Consider the following 15,073-nt stretch of genomic DNA (forward strand, 5'->3'; position numbering starts at 1 on the left):
GTTAATCCTTTGACTAGAAGATTATATATCATCCTTTTATTTCTCCTTGTTGTAACTCCACTCTTAGGCCTACAAATGAGGCTCTGCCTCCAAAAAAAGAGGAGGATTCATCTATAGTTGAGAGCCACAAGTGGCAATGGTGGTTTGCCACCTAAATCTTAGAGTGACATGGTTTCAAAATATTAGGAAAAGGGGTATGATGTTGTTCCTTCTAATGAAAAATCTTTCAATAAGACAAATAAAAAGTTTACTATAACACCAATTGTAGCTTCTATTTTATCTTCTCAACCAAACACTTTTGTTCACTTGCCCTCTTCTTCCCCTCCAATAATTCCTCATTAGTCTCACAATTTGATTGGGCATTCAAAAGAAGGCAAGTATGTTTTAGATAAAATAAGACATGATAAACACTAATTCAATTAGGTAGTGTCGATACTCTTGTTAGAGGCTAACTTTTTATAGAATATATATGCAACTCTTGATGAGGGTAGAGCAAAGTTATGACTCTTGATTATTGTCAATGGATTTTGTTTCCTATATGTTTGAAGTTTAATATAATTTACGCTAAAATATTTTATGAGACACAACTGACACATATTTCTAGTGTTGACATTCTCTATTCATAAGAGGTAAAGATTTATAGTTATGTGCTTTCTACTATTTTCCATGTTTTATGGTCAACTAGTCTCTTTCTGTATAGTAATCATGAAACTAGTTGTAGTGTTGTGTTTTTTTTTTATATCTTAAATTGGCATCCTACAATTAGTTGGCTAGGGTTGTGGCCCCACTAATTATGATTTAAGAGCTCTTCGTAATATTGACAACCACTCTTTTGGAGTCATCAATGCTTTTGCCTCAATGATGTTATTGTAAGAACCTCTCTTTGACGTGGATTGTTGATTCAAGTTTTGTTATTAATTAGGCTATCTATGGAGACTTTAATATGGTAGAAGTGACATATGATAAGTCTAGTACTTTGCCTATGTGGTGGATGATAGGTGAACAAGATGATTGGTACCACAAGCACATGTGATATTGGATCCTAATATTGGCCACTATCATAACCAACTTATATTGTATATAAAAACCAATTTTTGTGTTAAATCTAATACAATTTTCAAATGGCTTTATAGAGCCATGGTAACAACCTAATCTCTTTTTCCTTGCCAATTTTTTCTCGCTACCAATTAAACCTTTGCTTGATCTTCTGCTTTCATATCACTTTTTTCATACACTTTTGTATTGAATAACAACTTACTCAACTTAATTTTAAAATGATAATTTGTTTTAAACATATACTTACTAACTCATCATCGCACATTAGCCTACATCCACCATATCTAGAATTTGAAACATTGCCATTGTTATTTAATAGGTTAAATTGTCTGGTAGAACATGCTCTCAAATGCACCTACAATTTTCTTTGAATCTATGAGAATTAATTATTATAGTTTCATTGCCCCTTTGATGAGGCCACCACCTCAACGCTCCACCAAGCCATCGACACCCTTGAAGTACAATTTAATCAAGAGTTGCCAAAAACAATCAATAAAAGTAAATTTTTGATAATCACTCACCTAAAGAAGTTGCTCAAATTAGAGCTTGCCTTTATTGACCTAAAATTAGTGATGAAATTTCAAAGGAGATCTTCGACTCCCTTGATGATCATCACACTTCTCATATTATTCAAATAGTAAAAAAAATCGACACCTATTGACCACTACCAATCATCCTTTTGTGTGCCATTATGAGTAAGCTTTTAAAGCTCAAGTGGGCACTCCTAAATGAACTATTGCCTTACAACATTGTTTGTGTGCAATCTTTTGTTAGGTTTCACTCTCTCAATGTACTTTCTACGAGCAAGTCCTTATTCTAAAGGATCTCTGAGAAGCAATTTTCTCCATTTTAATAACAAGGCTCAAGGTTGCGATGACCCCCCCTCCCCCAATCGCAAAAAAAAGTTCTTGCTCTTATATTGTGACATATGCTTTTGTCGATTATTCAACCAAAATAGATTGACATCATACAACCTCGATACAATCTCAATAATATCATTGTTGTTTAGGAATGGATATAATATGCCAAATATTTTCTATAATAGGCCATCTTCTATCAAGATTGATTTTTGCCAGAAATGATGATGTACTAAGTGACTTTTTATCCTTTTGCTAATGACTTAACTCTTATCTTTTAACAATTTTTTTTTGTTGATTAAGACTCTACCTTATTTAAACTTCAACATATATATATTTTTTTCACCCACCTTTTTTTTAATTGAAATACAATATAAACCTTTTTTCTTTAAAATTGTATAATATAAAAATAAAGTGAGGATTTACCAACAACAGTCGCACATACACCCCCCCAAATTCATGTCTAGTTTTGTACTCACTTTGCTCTTTCTCGTCGACGTTTGATTTCATTGAATTGTACAGGTAAGAAAAACGGCCTTTCACTTGAAAAGACGTAGAATTTGGTTGTCTCACATTTGTATATAATGATTAGCGTCGAAGTTAGTTTGACATGAATTCATTTTGAAGGCATGGAATGTGGTCCATGCTCGTTAGTCACAATGATTACCTCCATGACTAGCAAAACTTTTTAACCTTTTTTCACACAACACAAATCGTATGTGGCTAACTAACCAACGACCAATTAAAAAAAAATACCAGTATAAACACTAGATACACATTGGAGTCCCCCACAATGGCAAAACAATACAGAGCCCACGCATTGGGAAAGGCAGCTTTAAATTCAAGTATACAGCCAGCCTTTGACGCAGATTGATTATGATAGCCAAATTAGACATCTAATCGCAGCAACCTTTTCGCCTCTAAATTAAAAGGTAAACAAATAAATAAATATAGAAAAGATTTAATCTTAAGCGCCACTCATAAAACCTCACAGCGCTCTAACTTTTGACAGGTCGCCAGAGTGCATTTGACGGCTTACTGGGGAGTTCTGAAAAGGTGGGGTTTGAAGATTGGCTGGAGTTTTTTATTTTTTATTTTTTATTTTTGTTGGGATTTAAAAGGTGACATAAAATGCCAATTTGTTGTCTCTCTCTAGAGCTTATTACCTCTTTCTTGCTTTTTGGGCGAGTGCAGAGGAAGAGAAGCCTGTGTATGTAAGGAAATGCTGGTAAGGAGAAGAAGTGCAATAGACAAGGCCAAATGAAATGAAATGATACCCTAGCGTCGGAAGGAAGACAGGCAGGCAGGCTCTGGATCAGGTTTGAGCAGCGGTTTGTTGTTCTGGATTTTTGGTAGATCCAACGTTTGAAGTCTCAATTTTAGTAACCCTAGGCTTTGAGGAGCATTGCGGTCGAGTCCGGTGTGGTGGTTGAATGGAGCCCTGCATTTAGGCAGAGGCACGCAGATCCGGGGCGGGTGGATCGGTGGCGTCCAGATGTTGGTGAATGGGAAGCAGAATGGAGGAAGCGATAGAAATGGTGCAGGCGAAGGACACCAAGGAGCGCATGGCAGGGGTGGAGAGACTGCAGCAGCTTCTCGAACATTCGACCAAAGCGCTGAATGCGACGGAGGTGAGCAATCTGGTGGATGCCTCGCTCGCGCTCTTGAAGGACAACAATTTTCGGGTCAGTCAGGGCGCCCTGCAGGCCTTGGCTTCTGCCGCGGCTTTGTCAGGGGAACATTTGAAGCTGCATTTTAATGCCTTGCTTCCCGCCATTGTTGAGCGGCTCGGCGACGGGAAGCAGCCCGTGCGCGATGCGGCTCGTAGGCTGCTGCTCGCTCTCATGGAGGTAACTTTATATGAACGAAGCACAGTTAATTTGCTATGTTATTGGTGGCTGGGGAGAGGTTCGTCGAAATTGAGCTTTAGACTGTCGCCGTTAAATCAATCCTCTACTTTTCGGATTTTATTTTGCCCCGAATTTGACGGAATCGTATATACCTAAAATTGCAACATTCCGCATATCTTTCACCTGATATGCATATCATTGGCTTTTATATTTATTCGTCACAAGAATGGTGAAAATAGCGTCTACTATGAATTATGTGCTCCCTGGCACGAATATTTGGTTAAGCTACATTTCTCAGAAGCTAAGATATTTGCTCATAATTCTCAGTGCCACGAATATTTGCTTTAGATACATTATTTCAGAAGCCAAGATAAATTGCTCATAATTATCCGCGCCGTCATTTACAATATTTGCAGTGATAGGAGGTTTTTTAGCAAATTGAGGTTTCGTTTAATGCTCTCAAATCAGCCTTGCACATGTTGGATTTTCTTATAGCACCGAATTGGACCATTTCTCACTCCTTGGAAAACTGGAGTTTGGTATGGTTAGAACACGTAGTACCAGAAGTTATAACCCTTGTTCTATGTAAATAATTTAAGTTATATATATATACACAAAAAAAAACACAACAGGTAGTAAGATATTGGCATCTATGCTCTTCAGTACCTGATTACAACATGCTAAGTAAGTGTATGCTAGCACCAGATTTCTCATTTGGCTGAGCTGCCATGACTAGGGTGAATACATTTAGTTAGGGTTACCCAGGGATTGAATCCGGTTCTCTGGGGATTATGGCACGACAAAGCAACATCCTCATCAATTGGGCTATATTTTTCACCTGAGATGATTACCAATGTTTTTTGTTTGTTACATGGTAACAACGGTGGAACATATCCTTTATTTCTCAAAGCAGCATTTTCAAAAATAAATGCTGTAAATAGTTTATTGTTATGGTCATCAAACCGACACTCTTACCTCCTGGTGATTATGTTTAAAAATAATATTACTGGATCTTATATTTACTGTTCCCTATTTCAAAATAACATACCTGCCCCCTTTCCTGTATCTGCCAGCTCGATACCTCTATCCATGTTTCCAGTTGGTCATGTGAGTTATGGCGCTGGGATAGTTGTTAATAAACTAGAATGTATAGTTGTGGAGGGACAAATGATATTTCAAGACCCTTCTAAACTTTATTTGTTTCTATGATCAATGCTCTAAAACAGACTTAATTAAACATATCTACTTCAATATGGCATTTGACATTTTATGTGATATTGACAAAGATTGTTTTCAGAAATATCTTAAATTTGGGTAGAAGATTGTTCTGGTAACTCAAAATTCACGTTGTGTGTGGTTTGTAACCAGTCTATTGCATTTATTTTGAAATGGTGAAAATTGCAGATTTGGTTTTGTTCATTACAGGGTTTTAAAAAACACAGGTTTTGTCTTTAGGTTTCATCACCAACGATAATTGTGGAGAGAACAGGGAGCTATGCTTGGACACACAAGAGTTGGCGAGTTCGTGAAGAGTTTGCTCGAACTGTCGCAAATGCCATTAGTCTTTTTGCTGCTACTGAGCTTCCTTTTCAGCGTGTGCTGCTTCCATCGGTAATGAAATTCTCCATCACTCCCATTGAAATCACAGTCTGCAATATTTTTTAGAATCATGCTTCCTATGCCTCAATAGCAAAGTCTTCAGTGGCCTTGTCAATGTGATGTCATATGGTTATTTTTTACTGTCATCAAACCTTCATGTATCACCATTCTATGTCTTAATGCTTCTTAGTATTTCAGGTTTTACAATTACTTGATGACCCAAACAGCAATGCCAGGGAAGCAGCTATATTATGTTTTGAGGTAGGGTCACACATTTTTGGATTTTAAGCATCGAGTGCATCAAACCATATTTATTATTTTATACTGAACTTCATTTTTGTAAGTTTGTTCAGAATAGGCTGTATCAGAGATTTATATCTTATTATTCCATCGATACACTGATACCTGCTTTTTTCAGGAAATGTATCAGCATGGAGGACCTCAGTTCCGTGAAGAGCTTCAACGGCATAGTCTTCGTCCTAGCCAGGTTTTCTACATAAGATATTTGTAACTTTTCTCGTTCTTGTAGGGCAAATATGTTGTGCTTCCCTTGTTTGGTGCTTTATTTGGCTGGAGGACAGATCAGGATACTGCCATTATTATTTATGTTCTCAAAATTCATATTTAAAGTGGATATTCGTCTTGCTGCCATATTAATATTTGTTTAGTGCAGTTGAAGGAAATAAATGCCAGATTAGAGAAGATAGAACCAAAGGTGCGGTCATATGATGCATTGGGTGGCAATGTTGCATCTTCAGAAATAAAGTCATCTACAAGTCTCCCTGCTATGGGCAACAAGCGAAACAGTCCAAAGGCAAAGACTGCAGTTCGCGAAGCGTCACTTGCTGGTTAGTGGTGTTGGTGTGGCTTCACCTTATGTTTTCTGTGAGAGGCCGAGTTCCAACTTTTTATTGCCTGCTACAAGTTATGACTAAGTTTTATTGTTTTACTAGTATTATGAAAGGATAAATCTCCTCTTGAATTGTGCTGTATGTAGGATTTTGGTTAAGTTCTTGATTTGAATGTTTAACAGTTGTGTTTACATAAAGATTTTGTAAGGCGTTGTGCGTGGAAGTGTATATGATTTTTAACTTTTTTAGAAGGCTTGGTGTGCTGATCCTTAAAACCTGTTCAAAAGCTTAGTGCACTTTACATATATTTTGTGGCTCCAGCATTTTATTAAAATATGAAAAATGAGCTGTTTGATATCTTACTTGTTTGAAAAATATAAATTTAAATTACTGTATTAGCGAGGAATGTAATCTCATTATTTATGGAACCTGTAATGTAAAGATCTAGATACTGGAGTGTGGCATGAAAAATGAAAGTCCAAAATAATGCAGAGGTCTAGGTTCTGGCAGTTTCACATTTTCATACTAGGAGACCAAAATTGGATTCCAAAGAACATGTTCATGCCACCAATGCGATATCCATTTATAGACTTAGTAGATCATAACAAACATAAGACTTAGGGTTGTTTGAGAACTAGATATACTTGTAATTTGTTGGTCAAAAAAGTTATGGTCATAGCAAATTACTCCTAGAAAAGTCAATTCAAATCATCAGTAGAAACTCCAGTTTGAGCCAGATCAAGTAGAGCTGTACACAGCTAAAATAGCCTCAAACTTGGACACAGCTAAAATAGCCTCAAACTTGGCATAAAATTTTTTGTTGACTTTCAGCATATGGTGCTTCTCTATATCTACTTGCTGTTCCTTTTCTAGCAGGATGAAAAATGACCTTGGTCTTCTCTCGATTTTCCTCGACTATCTTGTGCATCTAGTTACAATTGCATCATATCTAGTTTACAGGTTTGAAAGATCTCCACTGGTGTCACACATGTCTTCATCCTTGTCTTGCTTCTTGATGTCTGCAGTAGATGAAATTGCTGAAGATTTTAAGTTGATCTCACTTTTCCTTTAAGCCAATTCAAAATTCGTTTGTAGCAATAAAAAAATTACTTGTAACATATATTATTCAACATAATGAACAACTTACAGCAGATAGTAAATCACCATAAACAGAACTGAAATTGGGTGATCAACACAAGTTCCATAAACACATTGATATTATGCCCTGAACCCGTTTGCTATGAAAAAGAATAGGCACGGTTCTTATAGAGTTCAAAACTCTCCAAAATAACTGATAAAAGCATCCAAATATAATCACCTTTCATGCATATAATTATGCAGTGGCAAACTGGGTGATAAAGCACAAAAATGAGGTGCTAAACCTGGGGGACTATAAACAGCAGAAACATAAGGTAAAAACAGCAACTAACTCCACTTAAAAATCAGTGACTAAAGTATAAATAAAATCCTAAAGTTATCTTTCTAAATTAGTATTTAACTGCTGTAAAAAATTTTGCTTTAAATCTGGAATAATTTCTCCTAAAAATAGCTGCATCCAAACTGCTATTTTCCAGTGAACTGTAGATTGCCTGAAGCTGATTTCTGCAGCAGCTATTTGACTTTGTTAGCATCACTTATCCAACAATCGCTGACTGTGGTTGTTGTCTAGATGTATCTGCTGTGGTGCACTTGAACTATTTCTGAAAAATATTTGCTTCAGATGGCCATTTCTAGTTTGTCATGGTTATTGTTCTCCAGAAAGAAGGTGCTGAGTTTCATAGCAGCAAAAAGGTTTTGGGAAAAAAATTGGCAAACCAAAAGTATAAGATTTGTTCAAAAAATAGGGAAAAAAACAGGAAACAACTGGATTATCAAAAAACATATAAAAAGAACTACTTTTTTTTCATTTTATAAGCATTTTAGTAGCATAGAGATATAGAGAGAAAATTAAAATGAGAGTAGGGATCTAGGGTGGCAGCACCTAGTATGGTTGAGGGGCAATGCCTCCAGCTGGGTTACCTCTTGTGTGGGGGTTTGGGGGCAACACCCCCAGTGGGGTCAAGGGGCAGTGCCCTCAGCAGGGTTGAAGGGCAGCGCTCCTTGTGGGTGTGGGGGCTCCCCTAAATTAAAGCCATTGAAACCACACAAACCTTCATAATTTGACTGCTTTTAACCTAGCTAAATGGCTCCTCCAAACCTTTTAAAAAATGCTCGACTTTCACACTTTTAGATTTGACTTAAATCAAGTTTTTATTTCCTTTTCTGATTAATAATTATGTAATATTAATATAATAAAACCATTACGGCTTTCAATCAGAGTATAGAAATATATAAGATCATAAAACCTAACACTTAACCTACAAACAGAACATTTGGTGTAATGTCCCTTCAAAGGATCTTCCTGAAATTGCCTACATTGCAAATTCTACTCTATATTGTGCACTCATTCTAGTGACTATTTCTATAGCATGTTTTAGGATACAACCCTCTTAAATGTTATTATCGTTATCTGTTTTTGAACATCTCCTAGACTTACCCTATTGCAAGCATGTTAGTGACCTAGTCACAACTGCAATAATGGTAGTGTCTGTGCGCTCTGAACTATTTTAAAATGTTTAAGAGCCATTCTTGGTGGTGTTTTTGAATAGCGCTACCATGCGTGTCAATTTTATGTATTTTCTATTTTGAATTTTATCATGGATCTTTTTGTTACTTCTTTCTCTCTTTCTTGCATAGCAATCTTTTGAAATCCCTTTCTTAGATTTAAATTCTGATTTTTGACTTACTCTCCCTTTTGTGAATTTTGTAAAGCTCTCCTCTTTCATTTGCAATTTCCTGCAACTTTCCTCCATAGCAAAGTCACAACTGTGATCCGCACACTAAACTGTTATAAAATGCAAAAAAGTTGCTCTTGGTGGAGATTTTACATTTTTGAATGGCTATCAGGGGTTCCAATTTTATAAATATTCTATTTTATACTTTGTTATGGATCTCTCTCTCTCTCTCTCTCTCTCTCTCTCTCTCTCTCTCTCTCTCTCTCTCTCTCTCTCACTCACACACACACACGCATGCACGCACACACACACACGTCAATCTTATAGAATTTACTCTCCAACATTTGAATTCTGGTTTTAACCACTTCCAATTTCGTACAATTTTCCTTCATAACCTATATGCGTTACAATTATTTAAAATGAAAACCTATAACGGATAACCTCACACTCTTGCCTGTTTCCAAAATGCATAACGCACACCACACTAGTGTTAGACATTCCATAGGGTTTCATTTGTAGCTGCAATACCTTGCACATACCACAAACATCCACACCTAAGGGTCACACATTATAATTTTTTTTTCTGTTGCATGTGGAGGTTGAAATAAATCAAACACTGGCTTGACTAAGGTAGGCTCCCAAGCAAACCCAACCAATTTTCTTTTTCAAGTTACAAATTTGAGCTTAATATCTTCTCCAGACACATTGAATGCAAAAATTTCAAGCACACTGACAACTAGTAGAGCAAGGGGCAACTCTGCGTAAATTTCAAAGATTGAAATGCAAAGGTCACGCAATTGTGTTTTTGAGTCCTAGTGACTGGACCTCTCAATTTTCTATTATCAGGTAGTTTGTACCAAGACACAGCTGTCCTGGTATGGTTAGGATTTTGTTGGAACAAACTCTTTGCAATCTACCTGTTTTTTACTTAGAATCTATTCCAGGTCTTCTGCACCTTGCCATTCCACTCTTCCACCTATGTGATGTCTCCAGATAGATTTATGATAAACCTTGATTTTTTTCTAGTTTTCCAATGAAAAACTTGAAAATGACAACCGATATTCAATTCTGAAAATTAAACTTGCTTAGAAGACGATGATCCAAGAGTTGTCATTGCCTTTTTTGTTTTGTAATTTGCATAAGCCTCAACGGCCAATAGAGCCTGATGGGTGGCATTTGGGAGGTTTTATTTGTGAGGTTTAACATTTTAACACATTTGCATAATGCCATTTGATTCAGTAAATGGTCCCACAACATTCAGTGCGACAAAACTTGTATTTGACTTTGTTTGAATTAGGGATATTTCTGCAATAGGTTCATGCAAAATCTTTTTCACATAGTATGATCACTTGAAGGCTGAAACTAGTTAAAAACAATTATTGGGGTTTTTTTGAGAAATCTATAAAAATATAAAAACCAACCCTAGACAACAATATTTTGTTTTAAAAAAATCATTGTCTATCTTAGATTTAGTAAATTTGTTAAACAAATCCCTAACTTTGTTGTGAAGATTCAGCCATTTAGTTGACCCTATTTTGTTTTGTTTTCTACATAAGCCTCGAGAGCTAGTAAAGGTTGATGGATGCCATCCAAGGCACTCTTTGTGAGGCTTAACATGATGTCTTTGCACCTTTTTTAATGCCATTTGATGCATTAAATGGCCCAACATTCTAGGGCATGATATCGTTCAGAGTCTTCAGACGATTTACTATAGTTTTGATACTATTTAGTATGAATATTTTGTTGTATCTTAAAGGAGTTTATTCTTTGGGTTGGAAAATTTATGGAACAGTAGGTTGGTTTGATTTCACTAGAAATATTTTGGATGTTGTATGAGCTATCGAATTACATAATTATTAACTATGCATCATCTTTTAAAATCTGATGTGTATTCTTTGTGCTAGGATCAGCCTCTTTTTTGAGAAAATGCCTCTTATGTTACTGTCAGCCTAAGCTTGCAGCTGGATCACAATTTATTTATATGAGTTTGTGCCTTGAATTAAACTTATTATGTAGACATTCAGTCACTCATTTTCTTTTGCACTTTTTTGGAAGATCTTCTTGGGTACTTTTTTTTGCAGTGCCCGTAGATTAGATATGTTTTAATGAACATCTCTTATCTTTTGATTCTGTTGGAGAATTTGCATTGTGCTGTCCGACTTTAACATTGTAATACAATGACTCTACTCTATGGACTGGATTTTAATCAGAGATCTGGTTTTCTCAAGGAACATGTGCATCAGTCTGATTTTAACATTTTAATACAATGAGCGTACTTTATGAACTGGATTTTGATCAAATGTCTGTTTTCTAAAGAGACATATGCATCAGGACACTTCTTCATTTATTTCTTTAGTGTATGTTTTAATTTCAATGAGAGATGTTGTGTTTAAAGTAAAGTTTAGGGTAATTAGGATCATTATCTCATTCTAAATGTGAATGGCAGGGGATAATGAAGTTACTGAGAAGCCTGTTGATCCTGTGAAAGTATATTCTGAGAAAGAGCTATTGAGGGAAATAGATAAGATTATTGGGATGCTGGCATCAGAGCAGGACTGGTTGGTAAGGATCACAGCCATGCAAAGAATTGAAGGTCTTGTTTTTGGAGGTTAGTATGTTTGGCATTGATGCATCGGTGAGCTTGGGTTTTCATATAGATTTAGTTTAATTATACTTTTAAGCTTTATATTTGTTGACGAGCACAACCTTATTCTATTTTACTCGATCTCTGTTATATTTTACTCGATCTCTGTTATTGAAAGTTAACTACAAAAAATCTAATTTTACATTCTCTTTTAGGGTAATTATGCACCTGGTATCACTAATTAAATTGCCTATTAGGTATTACTGCTCATTTGAAGAGATTCCATAGGATGTCACATTTATAATAGCAGTTCATATTAGAAGACAGTCCTCATTACATTTCTATTTTCCCAAGGGTCAAATCTTACATACAAAAGTTGATATCAGTCTTATAAAAGTTTATCATTTGGATGGAAAAACTGTTGGAATACACCTGTATGTTGAAGCTAGATATTTTCAGTTGAAATTAAAAAAAAAACCCTAGTTATAACGTTATATTATATCAAAGTTGTAGTTTCAACGAAAGTATCCAAGCATACAATATCTAAAAATTTCTTCTTATATGCATAATAAGTCAAGCAGGTAAAATAAAAAATCTTTTGAACTAAATTGATTTTTTTGAAATTTTAGCTGTATGAATAACCTTCTGCTAACTTTCGCTCTTTTCCTTCAGGTGCTCCTGATTATGCATGCTTTCCAACACTTCTGAAGCAGCTAGTGGGACCTTTGACAGTTCAACTCTCCGATCGTCGTTCGAGTATTGTAAAGCAGGTTCTGTACCATATTCATTATGTTTATACCTTCTTGTGAAAAAGTGTTTGGACATCCTTGAGTCAGTGATTGTTGATTTTGTGTATGTTGGTTTATACAATGATATTACTCATTGCTCTTAATTTTCATTTGTACCTTAGAATACATGTTGTTGCCATCTTATTACTTGTTAGTCACAGTCACAAGCTAAGTCACCGTGTTCGAATTCGAATTCGAACACGGCAACCATAAAAGTCGAATGAAGTTTGACAAGGGCAAAAAATTTGAAAAAAAATTCGACATTAAATTCGCCTTATTATTTTTTTATATATAAATAATATATTTAATAAACAATTAAATTAGTTTAACTATTATTTTTTAAAGAAGAAAGATTTTAAATTTAAATTTATTATAATTAAATATTTGTTTTTTATAAATATTTAAAATAAATAATATAATATTAAAACTTTTATTGACATCCTAGTCTATATTTAAATAAAAAATAGAAATTTTGACAACGTATCTTTTAAATTTTAATATAATTAAAACAACAATAGAAAAACATAAAGGATAAAGTATTTTTAAATAAACATAAAACCTTAATGAAAACTAAAAAATGAAAATCAATTCACGCGAGACTTGCAATGGCATACTTTCTGGGTCATGCTAGACTTGTAGGGCATTGTTAGTGAAAGGTTTTTTGTGTTGGATTTGCAGGGCTTTCGGTTTTTTGCGTTGGGGTGTTGCCTCTGTTTGGATTTGAAGGTTGCTTGGTCGCGTTTGCAATGCACGACGTCTCTTCTATTCGCGCCTTTTGCTTCTCCAGCATTTGGACATTTGTGGCTCGCTTTTTTTAAATAAATTTTTTTATTAAAACCCTAACCCATTTATCATACGAATTTAAGATGAACTTAAATGAATTTTTTGGTTTTAAAAAAAAATCGTTGAATTTCGAATCTCATGGATCAAATTCACCGAATGCGGTGACTTAGGTCACAACTATACTAAATCCTACATTTTGAAAATTGTAGGATTTAGCATAGTTGTGACTATGAGAAATGAGTAACTATACAAAAACATATAAAAATTAGAAATATATACATATTTTTGTATAGTATAATAACAAAATTATAGAGAAAGTAAATATTAATTAGAAATAAATATTAAAATATATTGTTTTTAATTAAAAATAATTAAATAAATTAATATGTGTAACTATAATTTTCTATTAATAATAATACTAATAATTTATTTAAAATATCTACATAATTTATTATAATATTGTAAATATTAAATATGTTCAATTTAACACTTTGAAGATATTAATAAATAATAATTAAATTATTAATAATCTAAATTAAATATACTAAAAAAAGATATATTTATAATATGTTTAATGTTATAAAAGCAAACAATAAAAGCACAAAAATAAATAACAACAAAACCTAAAATACTGATAACAAACCCACCTACTGCCGATCATACTTTGGCATTGCCCGACAAAGCAGGTTTCAGGCTTGGCTATAGGTCATTTTAACAAGGAGCGCTTAAATGCCCTATCCTGCAGGTCTCAAGTCTTGATTGGTCATCTTCCAGTTGCATTGTGACTGTGGCGACTGAATAGCATTTACATTCCCACACCTCACAGGACAGATGTAGCTTGTCATACATTTATATTTGACAAAATTAATCGTAAACCTATTTTTAAAAACATTTTTCAAAGGAAAAACACAGATAATTCATGAAGGGTTTGCTTGGGTTCGTCCTAGATGAATCCTCACCCTCACCTCAGTACTTTTTCCGAAGCCTGGATGGGCCCTGTCATGAACCGGAACCATATCTGTATCCGGGCTGAATTGGACCCAAACCTACAGGTTCAGGGGCCTGAACCAGTAATTTAGAAAAAAATCAATGCAAATGAATGATTACTATCTCTGATATATTTAAACAAATGCAAAAGATGGTTGGAAGGTAGGGTTGTGTTTAAATCAGTAAATCATGGATTTAAGAGTTTATTTTTTGATCTTTTTTTATAGTTTTAGTTATGTGTTCTATTATATCCATGTGCGTATGCTTCCATTTTGGTGAATACACAGTTACATGAATTCTGAAAATTGATGCTGCTGCACATCCTCTACATATTTAAATACTGATAATAGTTCTAACTTCATTTAGGCATGCCATTTGTTGAGCCTTTTGTCAAAAGAGCTTTTGGGAGATTTTGAGGCTTGTGCTGAATTATTTATACCTGTAAGTGCAATCCTTTTTCTTTTGTATCTTACATTTTATTTTTATGACACTTTAAAAAAACATTTAACTTTGTTTTAATTGCTTGTCTTAACTTCTATCCATTGCTTACCAATGATACCTTGAGAACTACAGCTTTTCTAATCTTCCTTTTTCCTTTATTGTGCCAGGCTCTTTTCAAACTTGTTGTCATAACAGTCCTTGTTATTGCTGAATCTGCTGATAATTGCATAAAGACGGTAGGTCTGCTCTTTTATGAACGTATAAGGTGATTTTTTTTTCTTATTGTATTTCATGTGTTATTTGTGATCTATTTCATGAATTTGTATCAATTTTTGTCCTTAAGATGCTGCGCAACTGTAAAGTTTCACGTATTCTTCCTCGCATTGCCGATACTGCCAAGAATGATCGTAATGCTGTTCTCCGTGCCAGGTATAAGCACTATTGAGGAGATTTACATGAAAAATTGTTGCATCTGTAATGCTTTGGAATATTATATATATGCT

General features: G+C 34.6%; 1 protein-coding gene across 2 annotated transcripts in view; it reads left to right on the forward strand.

Annotated features, from left to right (window-relative positions):
• The first annotated feature begins 2,933 nt into the window (after positions 1-2,933).
• LOC131062413 (CLIP-associated protein) overlaps positions 2,934-15,073 on the forward strand; it is a 56,081-nt gene continuing 43,941 nt past the window's right edge. Inside the window, exons 1-11 of one of the 2 annotated variants that reach the window (XM_057996065.2) lie at positions 2,934-2,969; positions 3,108-3,763; positions 5,219-5,374; positions 5,561-5,623; positions 5,781-5,849; positions 6,036-6,210; positions 11,434-11,595; positions 12,244-12,341; positions 14,496-14,570; positions 14,738-14,806; positions 14,914-14,999. In XM_057996065.2, coding sequence (XP_057852048.2) covers positions 3,419-3,763; positions 5,219-5,374; positions 5,561-5,623; positions 5,781-5,849; positions 6,036-6,210; positions 11,434-11,595; positions 12,244-12,341; positions 14,496-14,570; positions 14,738-14,806; positions 14,914-14,999 — 1,298 coding nt within the window. In that variant the 5' untranslated portion in view covers positions 2,934-2,969; positions 3,108-3,418. Of the gene's footprint in view, positions 2,970-3,055; positions 3,764-5,218; positions 5,375-5,560; positions 5,624-5,780; positions 5,850-6,035; positions 6,211-11,433; positions 11,596-12,243; positions 12,342-14,495; positions 14,571-14,737; positions 14,807-14,913; positions 15,000-15,073 lie in introns of those variants that run through there. The other variant, XM_057996066.2, reaches the window with a different exon arrangement.

The sequence above is a fragment of the Cryptomeria japonica genome, chromosome 3 (assembly GCF_030272615.1).
Source record: "Cryptomeria japonica chromosome 3, Sugi_1.0, whole genome shotgun sequence".
Classification (NCBI taxonomy): domain Eukaryota; kingdom Viridiplantae; phylum Streptophyta; class Pinopsida; order Cupressales; family Cupressaceae; genus Cryptomeria; species Cryptomeria japonica.